The following is a 15,786-nucleotide window of genomic DNA, read 5'->3' as shown; positions in this document are numbered from 1 at the left end:
TAGACCTCCCGCAACTCTCTTTTTTTTTTTTTTCAACATTCTGTTTATTGTGTTTTTCAAAGTGTATAACATACAGTTGTCACATTGTCAAAATAAAAAGCTTTCCATGGGACAAACAACATACATACCGCCATTCATACCAACCTGGGAGAAGGGAGACAGGAGGGTGTGGGGGTAGGAAGGGGGGGTGAGGGGGAGGGGAAGGGGGGGGGGCAGAGGAATCCTTTCTGATGTACGATGTTCTCCGCTCCTGGTCCGTAGGTCAGGTGTTACGTCCAACTGATTCGGTGAGGCACCGGGTAGTGAATATAGGGGGTAATGGATCCGTGTTAGCGTCCTCCCGTGGCGGGCATACTGTCTCTCTCGTATATGGCTGATTGCAGCTTCTGCTCGCCATCCAAGGAGAACTCACCTGCCGCTATTAAAGCCAGATGGAGGCATTGCTCACCCCTGGGATGTCTGTCTGTGCCAGCCAAGGCAACCAGACTTTTTGAAACTTTGGGCCAGTGTCGTTGACCAGACTTGTCAATTTTTCCATCTGGCAAACAAACCAAATTCTATTCCGAATTTTATCTAATGATGGAATTGCATTCTGCTTCCACAATGCTGCAGTCTCGCATCTCATAGCCGTAGCAAAGTGTGCGATCAATTTGTTCCCTGATCTAGATACGTCTGTCGTGGGTTTGCCTAGAAGGAACACCCACGGATCTAGTTGAATTTTGAGGCCCAGAAAGAGCCTCTGTAGCCAATCTCTAATTTGGATCCATACGGGTCTAATTCGTGGACAAGACCACAGCATGTGTAACAGGTCCCCCTGTTCCCCGCACTGCCTGGGGCAGAGCGGGGAAGCTCCCGGCGCGAATTTTGCCAATCTAACTGGGGTGAGGTACCACCGCATTAGTACTTTATATGAGTTCTCCTTTAATGTTGTACAGATCGAACTGCTGGCTGCCGCCTTAAAAATTTCAGCCCAGTCATCGTCCTCCAGTGGCTCCGTCAGATCCGTTTCCCATTGAGTCATGAACCTGGGTTTGTGTGAACCGTCACTGTCAGAACCGACCACCACCCCGTACAGAGCAGATATAAGTCCCCGTGTGTCGGTGCCTCGACCACAGAGCTTCTCAAAATTAGTTAACGGCGGTCTAATAGTGTGTTTGGTGTAAAATGCCCTGACCTGGAGGTATCTAAGAAATTCTGTGTTGGAGATGCCAGTTTCTGACTGTATTAGATCAAACGGTTTAATGGTGTCGCGTCCCTCCAGGTCTTTTAGTTTGTGGAACCCCCTGTTTTGCCAATGTGTGAAGTTTTTGCCAACTAAACCCGGAGCAAAATCTGGATTCCCGTATAATGGGGCCATTAAGGTGTGTTTAGAGGTTAATGAGTGATTAGTTTTGGCCGCTTCCCAGACCGACAGTGAGTTGAGCACGGAGGACAGAGGATCCTTTAGGTCTTTCAGTCTAGCTTTTGGGTACCAAATCAGGTTTTCGATTGCAAGCGGGGCGCAGACCTCCTTCTCTAATGCCACCCAGCGTCTCAGCTCTGGATTCCCATGCCACTGTGTAATTTGGCATAATTGGGCCGCTTTATAGTATGCCAACAAACTCGGCACTGCCAAGCCTCCTGTCTCCCTGGATCGTTGCATAATTGTCATTTTTACCCGTGGTGTTTTATTTTGCCAAATAAATTTTGTGACTGAATTTTGTAGTTCTTTAATCTCTGATCGTACCACTGGTATCGGAAGAGTTTGAAAGAGATATAGTAAACGTGGGAGAAGGTTCATCTTAACACAGTAGATTCTACCAATCCAGGAAATTCCGTAAGTGGACCATATTTTGAGCTCCTTTGTTAAAGCCCGTAGGAGCTGTGGATAATTTGCCTGATAGAGAGTGGAGCTCTGTTTAGTAATATGTACCCCTAGATACTTTATCTTTTTCGGCTGCCATTGAAATTTAAAATTAATTTCTATTAATTTCTCCATGTCTCTCGGCAAATTCAGACTGAGCGCCTCTGATTTAGCCTGATTGATCTTAAAACCCGATATGCTACTAAATTTTTCCAGTAGGGCGAACAGATTGGGTAGCGAGGTGAGTGGCTTTGTCAGTGTCAGAATAATGTCATCTGCGTATAGCGCCACCTTGTGTTCTTGCGACCTAATTTGGATTCCGGAGATGTCCGGGTTGCTACGAATGTGCGCTGCTAGCGGTTCCACGCATAAGGCGAACAACAGGGGCGAAAGTGGGCAGCCCTGTCTGGTTCCGCTTTTGATATTAAACAGCTCCGATGGGAAGCCTTGGTGTACTACCTTAGCTGCCGGGGTTGTGTATAATGCTTTAATTGCCCCTAATATTCTCCCTCTGAACCCAAATGCTCCAAGCGTAGACTCCATGTATGGCCAGTCAATCCTGTCGAAGGCTTTCTCCGCGTCTAAGCTTAGTGCTATGCCACGGAGCCCGTTGGTATTGATGAAATCAATAATATCTATTATCCTTCTGGTATTATCGGCCGCTTGTCTATCCCTAATAAATCCAACCTGGTCTGGGTGAATAAGCCTTGGCAGGATCGCACTCAATCTGTTAGCAAGTAGTTTAGAATAAATTTTGATGTCTGAGTTGATTAATGATATCGGCCTGTAACTTTGGCAATTTGTGGGATCTTTGTCCTTCTTATGTATTAAAGATATCGACGCCTGGAGCATGTGGGCCGCGAAGGGTTCCCCCGACAATACCCCATTGAACATTTTGAGCATGTGCGGCGCTAAAATCCCTACAAATTTTTTATAGTATAAATTGGAAAATCCATCTGGGCCTGGGGCCTTGGAGGGTTTTAGGTTCTTAATAACCCCTACCAACTCCTCTAATGAAAAGTCCCTCTGGATTGCCTCGTGCTCCAATCTGCTCAGCCTAGGGAGATCCGCCTCTCTCAGGAAAGACTGGAGTGTGGCGCTAGTTTTTGTGCTATGTGCAACCTTCTCCCCGTTATATAACTGCTCATAAAAAAGTCTAAACTCTTCCACTATTCGTTTAGGGTTGGAGGACATATCTCCTGTTTTGGTCTTGATTGCCTGGATGTTATAGTTTGGCTGCTTATTGCGGATCCGGTTAGCTAGCATGGTGTCCGGCTTGTTGGCTTTTTCAAAAAATTTCCTCTTTGTCCAACTCATGTCCCTCTCGGCCCGGGAAGTAAGGAGGAGGTTAAGTTCAATCCTTACATCTTTCAACTCCTTTAAGATATCCCCTCCACCTGATCGGCTATGGAGTATGGAGAGCTCATGTAGCCTCTTATATAGTTGGGTCAATTTGGCCTCCCTTAGTTTCTTTCGTCTTGCTGCAAGACTGATCAATGTTCCCCTCAGCGTGGCTTTGTGGGCTTCCCATAACGTTATTTGAGAATCCACTGTACCCATGTTCAGTGAGAAAAACTGTCTGATCTCATCTTTAATTGTCTGCTCAATTTCTGGGATCTTAATCAGGGATTCATTTAGTTTCCAATTTGCTCCGGGACTAATTGGTCTAATTTGTGTGCATCGTAGCTCTATTGATGCATGGTCCGACCATGTAATGTCATGAATTATAGTGTCGGATATTTGGGGGACCATTCTGCCCGAGACAAAGAAGTGGTCGATCCTACTATAACTGTCGTGGGGGTGTGAGTAAAACGAGTAACTACGTTCGCCGGGATGCTGCTCCCTCCAGATGTCAACCAGACAACCTCTCCGTAGTCCTTCCAGCAGTGCTGTGACTCCTGCCTGTCTGTCTCGCTCTTGTCTAGGGGATCTATCAATGCGGGGGTCCAGAACTTTGTTAAAGTCTCCCGCTACTATAACGTTTCCGACTGCCCATCTTTGAAGTTTGAGGAAAAATGCGTCAAAGAACTGCGGGTCACGCTCACATGGGGCGTAAACGCATGCTAGGGTCACCCTGCAATGCTGCAGAAGACCCACTAAAATGAGATATCGACCCTCTGGGTCACGCTTTATTCGTTCAACCTCAAACGGGACTCGGTTGTGAAATAGTATAGCGACCCCTTTTTTCTTTTCTTTAGCTGAAGCTAGGTAAAATCGTCTGAAGTTTTTGTCTATGAACCCTGGATTTTTACTTGAACTATAGTGTGTCTCTTGAAGGAAGAGAACATCCGCTTTCCGGCGTTTAAATTCTGCGAAGGCGATTCTACGCTTTTGTGGCGAATTAAAGCCCTTAACATTTTGTGATATAAACGTCAGTGCCATGGGTGTGTGTATATGAAGTCTAGGTCTGTAGCAGAAGGAAATAACCTACCCGGGCCTCGTGTCTGCGGGTACCGCCGGTGACGGCTGGGTTGAATCCATCTTGTCTTTGCCTTTGCTTTTCCTCTGGGGAGGTCTGAAGGTGGGGGGGGGAGACAACGGGGGGGGAAACAAAAAACACAGAACCACACAACATTCACACATAAAACCAAATTGATCCTAAACGACCTATGGTTTTCTGCCTGGGAATAGCAGTCACGCCTTGGACTCTCCCTCCCTCCTTTCCAGGCTCGTGGGGGGTAGTTCTCCCCACGCCTTCCCAGGTCTTTGACTGAGCCGCGGTGTAGGACCGCAGCCCCGTCAGAAAGGCACATGCCAACAGGCGGGGACAAGGGCCTCCATCTGCCCCCCCGCCGGCGATGCAACAGTATCTGCATAATCAGTAAGCTAACTATAGTGTTAGCCAAAACTTAACCCATACTTAACCATTGAGTAATCCCTTGTTAACGCAGCTGTATAGTTAACTGCCCTATACTGCCTAAAGTGACACTCACTTGCTACCCCCTTGACTGTGTAAAGGTGTCAGCCTAAACTGCAGTTGACCCTGTCTCTCTTTCCAGTTTCAATATCTAACATTCTATTTATATATTTAACCATATATAACATTTTTTAAAACTTTTCGAACAGCTCCCCGAGCCCCCCCCCCCCGACCGGAGCGCACTCCGTGCACCGGCAAGAATCCGGCAGCCCCCCGCCCCCCCCCTCTTATCTAAAGAGCTGCCGAGCTTAAACCCGGCCATAAGACCTCAGCCAGCCACGTTGTTATGTCCCTTCAGGGGTCTTGTCCCATTCTCCAGCTTCTTCGCGGGGGAGTGCGCGTACCCCCTAAGAGCCTTCTCCGTCGCCTTCCATGGCTGTCCGTGGGACTCATCCGCTTCCGCGGCTGTCACTTCCGGGTCGTCCATGGACCGGGCGGGTCCGCCTCCTGACGTCATCGCGGCAGCGTCCTCATATCCGCCCGTGAGCAGCAGAGAGGGAAGGCGTGTCCTGCAGGTGGAGCCGAGCAGAGCTCCCAGACTTCGCGCCAAAACCGCTCCTCCATTGCTCCTTCGCGCTTCTTCATCACCCTGACCCTCGTGTGTTGCTGGTCCGCCATCTTGGTGAGTGGAAATGCTTATCTGTTCGGATTTTTAATTTTTTTCCCTCTTTTGTCCTGTGGCGGGTCCAGCTTTTGTTAAGCTGATCGGGTCATCGGGTGCCCCGCAGGCGGGACGGGGGGGGGACGGAGCCGAGCCGAGGGGCAGGGGGGGGGGGGGAAGGGGAACCGGAGGCGGCAGAGGGAAGCCATTCAACGTGGCCCTCCCCTCCTCACCCCCACCTTCAATGGCCAACAGGGGGGCAGGCCAGGGCCCGGGGCAGGCAGCACCCTGCAACTGTGATTATTGTCCTGAACCTCAGACTGGTCTCGACGGACCTGCTTTGTCTCTCCGCTGTCCGCTTGCTGCTCCCACCTTCTTCCACACAGCGGGACGGGGAGGGTATGTCTCTGGTGCCACTGGCAGCTGCAGCGTGTCCGGGAGCCCCAACCTCTTCAGGAACTCTGGCCCATCAGCTAGATATTTCAGTGCCTGGGTCCGGCCGTTCTGCACTACGACCAGCGCGAAGGGGAAGGCCCACCTGTATCTGATCTCCTTGTCTCGGAGGAGTTTTGTGATGGGTTGGAGGGCCCTCCTTCGCGCCAGTGTGACTGGGGAAATGTCCTGAAAGATGGCCATTTCTATCCCCTCGAATGGCACCAGTGGGGTAGCCCTGGTCAGACGGCAGATTTCCTCCTTAGTGGTGAAATGATGCAGGCGGAGTATGATATCTCTGGGAGGGTTATTGGGCAATGGGCGGCCTCGCAGTGCGCGGTGACACCGGTCCATAACTAATTCGGCCTCAGATTTCCCTGGCATTATAGATGTCATCCACCTGTTAATCAGCCGCTCAGGGTCTAGGATTTCCTCCGGTATGCCCCTGACCCGAAGGTTGTTCCGCCTGTCCCGGTTTTCGCTGTCTTCGTGGCGTTCCTCCAGCTCGGCCACCCTCCGTTCCAGCCTAGCAATTTGGGCTCCCATCTCTCCTTGGCACTTGGAGGTCTCCTCCACCCTCTCCTCCAGTGCGCTCGTGCGGTTACCGATGCCCAGTATGTCCTTTCTCAGCTGGTCCACCTCCCCTCGGAAGAAGGTCTTTAAGTCGGAGAGTAACTGTGCAATCTCCTGTTTGAGGGAACCCGTGGGCTCCTCCGTAGTCATCTCTAACTCCGGTGCGGAGTCAGATTCAGATGCCGCCATATTAGCCGTCTCTCTGGGCTTTTTTGCGCCGGTGAAGTAGGTGCGCACATCTACCCTCTGCTTAGGCTTTTTGCGAGTCGCTGCCATCCTTTTGTGTCCAGCGCTGTTAGCTGAGTCAGGGGTGATATTTTATTTTGAGTTTTATTGGGTTTTTATCACTGTATCGTGCTAAATATCGCCGGCGGGAAACGGAGCACCCAGATCAAGCCTCCATCTCCGATCCCGTCGCGCATGCGCCCCCTCCCGCAACTCTCTTAACTGAGCTACTTTTAATAATTAATGCCTTTCAATTTCGTATTCTTTGCTTAGGTAGGGTGGACATTATTTGAAAAGCAGGCAAATTCTATTTCTGAGAATAAGTGGGGGTTGGTGGGGGTGAATATTTCCTAGGAGCGACTGCACAACACATACATCTTACATACTATATTTACTCAGAATATCGGAACAGACAAAATGGCTGCCATAGTCAAAATGGCTGACTTGTGATCCTCTCCTTGTGGTTGACACACGCCCTTGGGTGACCTTCCCACCTTCCTCATATCCAATCTTCTCAGCCCCCTCTTATCCTTTAGAGACAGTCTTTTTAAAGAACGGTTAACCATATCATAGTCCTGCCGGACCAAAAAAATAGTCCCACAGTGCATAACTTGATTCCTTTCTGGCCATTGTATCGGCCCAGTTGATTTCTTTGTTGGTCTCTTCTTCTGGGGGACTGCTGACATCTTCATCACCAGTGGTTGACAAATCACCAAAAAATCTACTCGCCACACAAAAAAATCTACTCGCCACCTAGTACCAAACGTGTGCTGCTTGGGCCAATATTTACTCGCCCGGGGGTTAAATCCACTCGCCCGGGGCGAGCAAATGTATCGGTTTGTCGAACACTGTTCATCACCAAAAAAAGACATAGCATCGATGGGGGCGGGGGGGGTTGCAACGTACTTCTGGACCAAAGTTTTGCTGTTCATAACACAGAGAGTAATGAGTAGGACAGACACGCATACAAAAACATCCACTAGCTTCGCTCCCAGCGAAATAATCTAACCACCAAGTCCCAACAAATCCCAACCCTCATCTCTACCTTTAAACACTGGAACCACTTTCCCAAATAACTTAACCTGGTCTAGTTGCAGGATAATACTGTATCTATCCTATCACAGAGTCAATAACCTCCCTAGAGCAAACTCGTATTTCTACTCCCATCGTAACCAATTCTTATATATATAGTTCATCTATATCTTATAACTTATTGTCCTTTTCCAAGGGGTTAAATATAACTCTCGTGTTCCTGGGGTGCAACCTATTGGGTATGGATAGTACATTGGGTTACATTGCACATAAGATGTGGGCTTTGTTTACCAGGATTGCATTATATAACAAAAAGGTGTGCATATGTGCTATACACAGGACAATAAAACAAAAGAAATATTACTAAACAAAATATTCCTGTTACTACCCTATCGTCTTCATGTGATCACCACTTATATAAACCTAAAAGCATAAACATTGTAATTAAAATAATAAAACCTGTAAAAAAGGTTATTAAAAAGTTCAAAGTTCATATATTGAGGTCCGGATTTTCATATAAACCTCTCTCCTTCTTTGGTTAGTGCCGGGTTTTATTGTGACCCAAAACACCAACTGAGAACGGCTGTGTCTTTAGGCCTTCCCTCCTGTGTTGAGGTGTAATTTGAAGCGACTGTGGGTGCACTTATGTAACATGGATCCAGGAAAAATACTCTGACGGGGTAGAATCTGGAATAGGCCTCTCCACTTTAGATGAAAAGCGCTTTTGTGTCACCTTTATCTTCATCTAATTGGAAGGACTGCACCTGGACATGAGACACTCAGACAATTGCATTAGTTTCACACAATAGACATTGATTAAAATCGTCTGTTTAGAGCATAATCATACAACATTAAATCTGCAAGGTACCTAGGGTGACCATTGGTCTTCCCATGAGAGAAAATTATATCTGATTGTCACGGGAGGGCAGGCCAAATACACCTTTATATTTAAGGGATCAGTCACAAGGCAAAACAGGCAAAAAAACAAACTGCGGTTTATTCGGAAAGGACCTCGGAAACACAAGAAACAGAGAATATACTTTGGGGGACCTTATACTTATTAGGGAAATAACTTGGGGTGATTTGGGCTCCAAATCCAGGAGTCTGGGGGACACAGGGAAGCCCTGGTGTAATTCACCCTGCGCACCGTCAAATCATGCCTGCTCGCTGGGGAGAATTAAATGACTACCAGCACGTTGGCCCCACAACTCCTGCAACCAAAATAATTATATTTCCACCCAAATATCCCCCTAAAACTGACACACAAGAAATTTTACAGTTCACTAAGGGAATATGACATAGGAAATAACAGGGTCAGTTCACTTTCAGGCACTCCATATCTGAGCTGGGGCATTGGGATGCTTATTCACATGTAATTCACCAACCTGGGTTTAAATCACAGGACAAACACAATGCATTGCAGGTTTTAGAACACATAAAACCAACATGTAGACACAAGAGCTTGCACTCCTCCATTTGCACCTATCATGTGGGGTTCTAAACCTTCTCTAAGACACCAGCTAAGAATACCTTGCTGGCAGGCAAGACAGGTTAAAATACCCCCCTCCCCCCCATTTCCCTCATGTGCCAGGAGACTCCCCTCTGCAGCCATACAAGGCAATCCACTTATAAGCTTGCACAGGCAGCAACGGGCCCATGAGGCACAGGGAATACACAGAGAATGCATTAACTAGCCCACTGGGATTACACGGTTACCCCCACACACACACAGTTACCCCCACACACACACAGTTACCCCCACACACACAGTTCCTATCTCATAACCCTATGGGGGACAGTATAAGGGGAACAAATTTACAGGCAATACAGTAAGGAACAATATTAGACCCAAGATCTGACACTCTCAGCCCTTGCCATACGGTTTCAGGGGCAGCCAGCCGGGCTCCACTTTTATTAATGAAGGCCGGCTACGCCTATCGCCACACTGATAGACAAAACAGCAATAATACCAGCAATACTATCCCTCCTTTTTGTTCACATCTTATTACATGTGAACAATATCACACAAAGGATAACAGTATTTAAAACATAACCTTAATGGAATTGCTTGATGTACAAAAAGAGCACAGAGCACAGGCACAAAACAAACCGAGTTTTACACTTCTCTCACACATTCAACCAGCTTTTACAAAAATAACAGACACATATTTTCTCACCTATTCTAATAAATAGGAAAACAAAACTGTTTGATCCTGCAAACTAAATTAATAAAGATATCCTTCTCTTTCCCCATATCATATTAACTTTTTTTTTTTTTAAACTAATTTAAAAATGCTGAGCTTCTAGTTGGCTTTGTGTCTATAATATATTCTGCCTGATTTTATCTGTAGAAATTTAGAGGAAAAGAATTGTAATTCTGGTTAAGGAAATAAATCGCCTGGCCAGTACGATAAACATCCTTATTATTCCAGTCACCGGACTGTTTACAAAAAGATGGTAAAAGTCAAATGACTCTTCCGAATGTTGTCCTTTCTTTATCTGTATGTGTAACTGGATGTGGTGTCACCTCTCTCGTGTCCCTCTGTCCTCAGCACATGTAACTGGATGTGGTATCACCTCTCTCGTGTCTCTCTGTCCTCAGCACATGTAACTGGATGTGGTATCACCTCTCTCGTGTCTCTCTCCTCAGCACATGTAACTGGATGTGGTATCACCTCTCTCTTGTCTCTCTCCTCAGCACATGAATCTGGATGTGGTATCACCTCTCTCGTGTCCCTCTCCTCAGCACATGTATCTGGATGTGGTGTCACCTCTCTCGTGTCTCTCTGTCCTCAGCACATGTAACTGGATGTGGTATCACCTCTCTCGTGTCTCTCTCCTCAGCACATGTAACTGGATGTGGTATCACCTCTCTCGTGTCTCTCTCCTCAGCACATGTATCTGGATGTGGTATCACATCTCTCGTGTCCCTCTGTCCTCAGCACATGTATCTGGATGTGGTGTCACCTCTCGTGTCCCTCTGTCCTCAGCACATGTAACTGGATGTGGTATCACCTCTCTCGTGTCCCTCTCCTCAGCACATGTATCTGGATGTGGTGTCACCTCTCATGTCCCCCTCTCCTCAGCACATGTATCTGGATGTGGTATCACATCTCTCGTGTCCCTCTGTCCTCAGCACATGTATCTGGATGTGGTGTCACCTCTCTCGTGTCTCTCTGTCCTCAGCACATGTAACTGGATGTGGTATCACCTCTCTCGTGTCCCTCTGTCCTCAGCACATGTAACTGGATGTGGTATCACATCTCTCGTGTCCCCCTCTCCTCAGCACATGTAACTGGATGTGGTATCACATCTCTCGTGTCCCTCTCTCCTCAGCACATGTATCTGGATGTGGTGTCACCTCTCGTGTCCCTCTGTCCTCAGCACATGTAACTGGATGTGGTATCACCTCTCTCGTGTCCCTCTCCTCAGCACATGTATCTGGATGTGGTGTCACCTCTCATGTCCCCCTCTCCTCAGCACATGTAACTGGATGTGGTGTCACCTCTCTCGTGTCCCTCTCCTCAGCACATGTATCTGGATGTGGTATCACGTCTCTCGTGTCCCTCTGTCCTCAGCACATGTATCTGGATGTGGTATCACCTCTCTCGTGTCCCTCTGTCCTCAGCACATGTAACTGGATGTGGTATCACCTCTCTCGTGTCTCTCTCCTCAGCACATGTAACTGGATGTGGTATCACATCTCTCGTGTCCCTCTCTCCTCAGCACATGTATCTGAATGTGGTATCACGTCTCTCGTGTCTCTCTGTCCTCAGCACATGTAACTGGATGTGGTGTCACCTCTCTCATGTCCCCCTCTCCTCAGCACATGTATCTGGATGTGGTATCACGTCTCTCGTGTCCCTCTGTCCTCAGCACATGTAACTGGATGTGGTATCACCTCTCTCGTGTCTCTCTCCTCAGCACATGTATCTGGATGTGGTGTCACCTCTCTCATGTCCCTCTGTCCTCAGCACATGTATCTGGATGTGGTGTCACCTCTCTCGTGTCTCTCTCCTCAGCACATGTATCTGGATGTGGTGTCACCTCTCTCGTGTCTCTCTCCTCAGCACATGTAACTGGATGTGGTATCACATCTCTCGTGTCCCTCTGTCCTCAGCACATGTAACTGGATGTGGTATCACCTCTCTCGTGTCCCTCTCCTCAGCACATGTATCTGGATGTGGTATCACCTCTCTCGTGTCCCTCTGTTCTCAGCACATGTAACTGGATGTGGTATCACCTCTCTCGTGTCTCTCTCCTCAGCACATGTAACTGGATGTGGTATCACCTCTCTCGTGTCTCTCTCCTCAGCACATGTATCTGGATGTGGTGTCACCTCTCTCGTGTCCCTCTGTCCTCAGCACATGTAACTGGATGTGGTATCACATCTCTCGTGTCCCTCTGTCCTCAGCACATGTATCTGGATGTGGTGTCACCTCTCGTGTCCCTCTGTCCTCAGCACATGTATCTGGATGTGGTGTCACCTCTCTCGTGTCCCTCTGTACTCAGCACATGTATCTGGATGTGGTGTCACCTCTCGTGTCCCTCTGTCCTCAGCACATGTATATGGATGTGGTGTCACCTCTCATGTCCCCCTCTCCTCAGCACATGTAACTGGATGTGGTGTCACCTCTCTCATGTCCCTCTGTCCTCAGCACATGTATCTGGATGTGGTGTCACCTCTCTCGTGTCCCCCTCTCCTCAGCACATGTATCTGGATGTGGTGTCACCTCTCATGTCCCCCTCTCCTCAGCACATGTATCTGGATGTGGTGTCACCTCTCTCGTGTCCCTCTGTCCTCAGCACATGTAACTGGATGTGGTATCACCTCTCTCGTGTCTCTCTGTCCTCAGCACATGTAACTGGATGTGGTATCACCTCTCTCGTGTCTCTCTCCTCAGCACATGTAACTGGATGTGGTGTCACCTCTCTCGTGTCTCTCTCCTCAGCACATGTATCTGGATGTGGTATCACATCTCTCGTGTCCCTCTGTCCTCAGCACATGTATCTGGATGTGGTGTCACCTCTCGTGTCCCTCTGTCCTCAGCACATGTAACTGGATGTGGTATCACCTCTCTCGTGTCCCTCTCCTCAGCACATGTATCTGGATGTGGTGTCACCTCTCATGTCCCCCTCTCCTCAGCACATGTAACTGGATGTGGTGTCACCTCTCTCGTGTCCCTCTCCTCAGCACATGTATCTGGATGTGGTATCACCTCTCTTGTGTCCCTCTGTCCTCAGCACATGTAACTGGATGTGGTATCACCTCTCTCGTGTCTCTCTCCTCAGCACATGTAACTGGATGTGGTATCACATCTCTCGTGTCCCTCTCTCCTCAGCACATGTATCTGAATGTGGTATCACGTCTCTCGTGTCTCTCTGTCCTCAGCACATGTAACTGGATGTGGTGTCACCTCTCTCATGTCCCCCTCTCCTCAGCACATGTATCTGGATGTGGTATCACGTCTCTCGTGTCTCTCTGTCCTCAGCACATGTAACTGGATGTGGTATCACCTCTCTCGTGTCTCTCTCCTCAGCACATGTATCTGGATGTGGTGTCACCTCTCTCATGTCCCTCTGTCCTCAGCACATGTATCTGGATGTGGTGTCACCTCTCTCGTGTCTCTCTCCTCAGCACATGTAACTGGATGTGGTATCACATCTCTCGTGTCCCTCTGTCCTCAGCACATGTAACTGGATGTGGTATCACCTCTCTCGTGTCCCTCTCCTCAGCACATGTATCTGGATGTGGTATCACCTCTCTCGTGTCCCTCTGTCCTCAGCACATGTATCTGGATGTGGTATCACATCTCTCATGTCCCTCTGTTCTCAGCACATGTAACTGGATGTGGTATCACCTCTCTCGTGTCTCTCTCCTCAGCACATGTAACTGGATGTGGTATCACCTCTCTCGTGTCCCTCTGTCCTCAGCACATGTATCTGGATGTGGTGTCACCTCTCTCGTGTCCCTCTGTACTCAGCACATGTATCTGGATGTGGTGTCACCTCTCGTGTCCCTCTGTCCTCAGCACATGTATATGGATGTGGTGTCACCTCTCATGTCCCCCTCTCCTCAGCACATGTATCTGGATGTGGTGTCACCTCTCTCATGTCCCTCTGTCCTCAGCACATGTATCTGGATGTGGTGTCACCTCTCTCGTGTCCCCCTCTCCTCAGCACATGTATCTGGATGTGGTGTCACCTCTCATGTCCCCCTCTCCTCAGCACATGTATCTGGATGTGGTGTCACCTCTCTCGTGTCCCTCTGTCCTCAGCACATGTATCTGGATGTAGTATCACCTCTCATGTCCCTCTGTCCTCAGCACATGTATCTGGATGTGGTGTCACCTCTCTCATGTCCCTCTGTCCTCAGCACATGTATCTGGATGTGGTGTCACCTCTCTCGTGTCCCTCTGGCCTCAGCACATGAATCTGGATGTGGTATCACCTCTCTCGTGTCTCTCTGTCCTCAGCACATGTGACCGGATGTTGTCAGAGTGTCATGGGTCACTCAAGGACCTGCTGGCCCAGGAGGGTCCGGTAAAGCCTGTGTGGTTGGAGAAGGACCTGCTGCGGTTCCTGACCCCTCTCTACGTGAAGTACCTGCAGCTTTTCCGCAAGCTGGAGTGGGTGTACGACCAGATGCTTCACCCCCAGAAGAGGAGGATGGTCCGGCAGGTGTTGGATGGCGTTATGGGCCGGCTCGTGGAGATCAAACACCAGCTGGTGGACACACAGCTATCTGAGTATCACTATATGGATGACCTGCTACAGGACCTCAAACTCACACCGGTGAACCGGGGCAGGAGGGACAGAGGGCAGAGGGGGAGTAGTGTGAGCAGAGGGTAGTTATCGAGGTGAAAGAGGAGATAAGCGAGGATGGAGAGCTGTGAATGAGAAGGTGGGGCTGTTTAAAAGGCAGAGCTGCATATGTTCTCATCAATGTGTGTATGAGATGGGCAGGGTGTGTTGAGGACAGGTTAGTGTAGGTCAGAGCACTGTGCTTGCAAGTCTCTGTGTTTTTGGTACAGTAGGTGCAGGTCAGAGCGGGTTGGGTGCAGGTCAGAGCGGGTTGGGTGCAGGTCAGAGCGGGTTGGGTGCCGGTCGGGGGGTGCTGGGTACAGGTCGGGGGGTGCTGGGTACAGGTCGGGGGGTGCTGGGTACAGGTCGGGGGGTGCTGGGTACAGGTCGGCGGGTGCTGGGTACAGGTCGGCGGGTGCTGGGTACAGGTCGGCGGGTGCTGGGTACAGGTCGGCTGGTGCTGGGTACAGGTCGGCGGGTGCTGGGTACAGGTCGGCGGGTGCTGGGTACAGGTCGGCGGGTGCTGGGTACAGGTCGGCGGGTGCTGGGTACAGGTCGGCGGGTGCTGGGTACAGGTCGGGGGATGCTGGGTACAGGTCGGGGGATGCTGGGTACAGGTCGGGGGGTGCTGGGTACAGGTCGGGGGGTGCTGGGTACAGGTCGGGGGGTGCTGGGTACAGGTCGGGGGGTGCTGGGTACAGGTCGGGGGATGCTGGGTACCGGTCAGGGGGGGATGGATAGACATCTGTCACAGAAACATAATGACAAACCACTCACCTAATAATACATATAGGACTTGATGCATAGGGAAACAAATACTTGTATACACTTGAACAGATGACCGCCAGGAGTCACTAAAGCCCTATAAGATTGCACTCAAAAAGTCAAAACACTATAGGTAGGGTATTAATCTTGTATTAACTACTGTCGATACATATAACCCAAGAATAGAGTCCAGGAACCACCTTATGGTGAACTAGTAACAATCAAATATTAAAATTAAAAAAATAATAAAAGTTTATTACAATCCATAGAACGACGAACGATGTGAACAATATTATTTACAGTGTAAAGGTTAAAATCCCTAGTGGGAGAGACGGCGTATGGGATATAGGTAATATCTCCTTCTCGGGAGGGGGTAAGGAGATCAAACTATAATGATAGTGTTGGTGATAATCAAATCAGTAACCAGATGCTATTCCAGTACACACAATGTATGTAATGCCTCCTAGTCAAAGCGTGTGTGTATATCACATGTATTGAGGACCAAAAAAGTATATTATTGCCACGTGCAGTTTGTCCTACATTTGCGTCTTAACATTATCGCCATAACGCATATATCAATGTACATACTGTATA

At 48.9% G+C, this 15,786-nt stretch overlaps 1 protein-coding gene across 1 annotated transcript in view; it reads left to right on the top strand.

The window, feature by feature from the left end:
* LOC142475566 (dynein regulatory complex protein 11-like) overlaps nt 1-14,696 on the top strand; it is a 32,789-nt gene extending 18,093 nt beyond the window's left edge. The window contains exon 2 of the mRNA XM_075581363.1: nt 14,100-14,696. Coding sequence (XP_075437478.1) covers nt 14,100-14,475 — 376 coding nt within the window. The 3' untranslated portion in view covers nt 14,476-14,696. The remainder of the gene's footprint in view (nt 1-14,099) is intronic.
* The last annotated feature ends 1,090 nt before the right edge of the window (nt 14,697-15,786 follow it).

The sequence above is a fragment of the Ascaphus truei genome, unplaced genomic scaffold, assembly GCF_040206685.1.
Source record: "Ascaphus truei isolate aAscTru1 unplaced genomic scaffold, aAscTru1.hap1 HAP1_SCAFFOLD_1271, whole genome shotgun sequence".
NCBI lineage: Eukaryota > Metazoa > Chordata > Amphibia > Anura > Ascaphidae > Ascaphus > Ascaphus truei.
The sequence above is the reverse complement of the archived record's forward strand: the minus strand, read 5'-3'. Positions and strand labels throughout refer to the sequence as shown.